The sequence below is a fragment of the Nomascus leucogenys genome, chromosome 22a (genome assembly GCF_006542625.1).
Source record: "Nomascus leucogenys isolate Asia chromosome 22a, Asia_NLE_v1, whole genome shotgun sequence".
In the NCBI taxonomy this organism is placed as follows: domain Eukaryota; kingdom Metazoa; phylum Chordata; class Mammalia; order Primates; family Hylobatidae; genus Nomascus; species Nomascus leucogenys.
Genome location: NC_044402.1, coordinates 42,301,167 through 42,303,507, shown reverse-complemented (window position 1 = coordinate 42,303,507; position 2,341 = coordinate 42,301,167). Strand labels below are relative to the sequence as shown.

At 46.0% G+C, this 2,341-nt stretch overlaps 1 protein-coding gene across 1 annotated transcript; it reads left to right on the top strand.

Annotated features, from left to right (window-relative positions):
- The first annotated feature begins 233 nt into the window (after window positions 1-233).
- On the top strand, window positions 234-1,656 carry LOC115832331 (non-secretory ribonuclease-like). Its single transcript, XM_030802508.1, has 2 exons — window positions 234-756; window positions 987-1,656. The coding sequence occupies exon 2, from the start codon at window positions 992-994 to the stop codon at window positions 1,475-1,477; it is 486 nt and encodes a 161-aa protein (XP_030658368.1). The 5' UTR covers window positions 234-756; window positions 987-991; the 3' UTR covers window positions 1,478-1,656.
- Window positions 1,657-2,341: the final 685 nt, after the last annotated feature.

Below are 2,341 nucleotides of genomic sequence, written 5' to 3'. Positions count from 1 at the left end.
TTCTCTGCCAGATTTTACAACTTTCCTCTGTGTGTTTTTAGGTTGTGTAACTACACCAAGTGGAAGCAATAATCAGGGCAAGACTTAAGAGAAAGTGGATCCGATGCAAGAGGAGTAAAGAAAAAAATCCCTCAAATATGTGGAGCAGATTGTTTTAATTATCTACAGAATCTTGTGCCTCAAGAAATTAATAGGTCAAGTTTCCAGCAAGAGTGATGGATGAGATGGAGAGCATTTGTGTGAGAGAGAACCAAGGATATTACTAAAAATGAAAGGGAAGCTGGGTTCCTCCTGGGCAAACAGCCCTCTGTGGCTCTATTTGTTCTAACTACTATGCCTGCCTTCATGTACTTTGGTCATTTAGGGGCCTGCCAGAGGACAGTTATAAAATCTGTGGTCATTCTGCAGGCAGCGTATAGTTTTCATCCAGAGTCCAGATCTAACCGGCAAAACTCTGTCTTACACAGGCTGACTTAGAATTAGAGTCCTTATAGCAGAAAGAGCAGCAGGGCTGTCCTTGGGTATCTGTTGCTCAGCCAAGTCATCAAATAAAAAGGCTGATTGCACAAGTGGAGTATGTACCAATCTGTGGGTTTCTGCATGGCCAAGAGTCAGTCCCTCCCTCCTGGCTCTGCTGGCCCAACCCACCAAGGGATGCTTTATTTAAACAGTTCCAAGAAGGAGAGACCAGCTGCCCCTGAACCCCAGAACAACCAGCTGGATCAATTCTCACAGGAGCCACAGCGCGGAGACTGGGTAAGTCAAGAATCCCCGGAGCTGGGATAGAAGGGGCAGCAATGGGGCAGCAAATGAGGGAGAAGGGAGCTGACGTTAGTGCTTAGGAGATGGGGCACACTTTGGGAACAGGAAGTAAAGGAAATGGGACCCCAGAGTGGCAGCAGAGGGGCCTGTGGGGTAAGACACTACAGTGTGTGTCATAACCGAGACCGGATCGGGGAGTAGTTACTTCTCTTCTTTTCTCACAGGAAACATGGTTCCAAAACCGTTCACTTCCCAAATTTGTCTGCTTCTTCTGTTGGGGCTTATGGGTGTGGAGGGCTCACTCCATGCCAAACCCCGACAGTTTACCTGGGCTCAGTGGTTTGAAATCCAGCACATCAATATGACCTCCCAGCAATGCACCAATGCAATGCGGGTCATTAACAATTATCAACGGCGATGCAAAAACCAAAATACTTTTCTTCGTACCACTTTTGCTAATGTAGTTAATGTTTGTGGTAACCCAAATATGACATGTCCTAGTAACAAAACTCGTAAAAATTGTCATCAAAGTGGAAGCCAGGTGCCTTTAATCCACTGTAACCTCACAACTCCAAGTCCACAGAATATTTCAAACTGCGGGTATGCGCAGACACCAGCAAACATGTTCTATATAGTTGCATGTGACAACAGAGATCAACGACGGGACCCTCCACAGTATCCAGTAGTTCCAGTTCACCTGGATAGAATCATCTAAGCTCCTGTATCAATACTCCTCGTCATCACTCATCTGCCAAGCTCCTCAATCATAGCCAAGATCCCATCTCTCCATGTACCCTGGGTATCAGCATCTGTCCTCATCAATCTCCATACCCCTTCAGCTTTCCTGAGCTGAAGTCCCTTGTGAAGCCTGCAATAAACTGCTTTGCAAATTCATCTGAAAGTGTCTATGTGTCTTCGTTAGCTGCTCTGCTGTCATTTAGTGACAATCCACTCTAGAGATTTTTCTTTCCTCTAACCTGAGACTTGTGGGAAACAGAGAGATTTGAAGATAAGAGACTCTTACTGTCATGAAGCAGCACAGACTTATCCCTCTCCCTGCTTTAGGCTGAGAAGCTGAGGTCTCAACCGACATCTAGCAACTGTCGAAGACTCTTGCTTTGATCAAGCTTTAGTCATCTCCTCTAAACCCTCTTCACAACTAGGTCATCCTGTTGGGCTTCCTGGTCCTTCCTTGTAGAGTCATTTATATTTATTTTTTATTTTATTTTATTTTATTTATATTATTTTTTGAGACAGAGTCCCGCTCTGTCGCCCAGACTGGAGTGCGTGGCGAGATCTCGGCTCACTGCAAACTCCACCTCCCAGGTTCAAGCTATTCTCCTTCCTGCACCTCCTGAGTAGCTGGGATTACAGGTATGCACCATCACACGCAGCCAATTTTTGTAATTTTTAGAGAGGGGGTTTCAACATGTTGGCCAGGCTGGTCTCCAACTCCTGACCTCAGGCAATCCGCCCTCCTCAGCCTCCCAAAGTGCTGAGATTAGAGGCATGTGCCACCAGTGCCAGACCTAAAGTCAGGTTTAACAGAAGTCCTCCTAACTTGGTTTATCATGAGTCT

What these genes read in the sequence shown, in the direction of transcription:
- LOC115832331 (XM_030802508.1), top strand. Translation starts at nt 992, where the DNA reads ATGGTTCCAAAACCGTTCACTTCCCAAATTTGTCTGCTTCTTCTGTTG.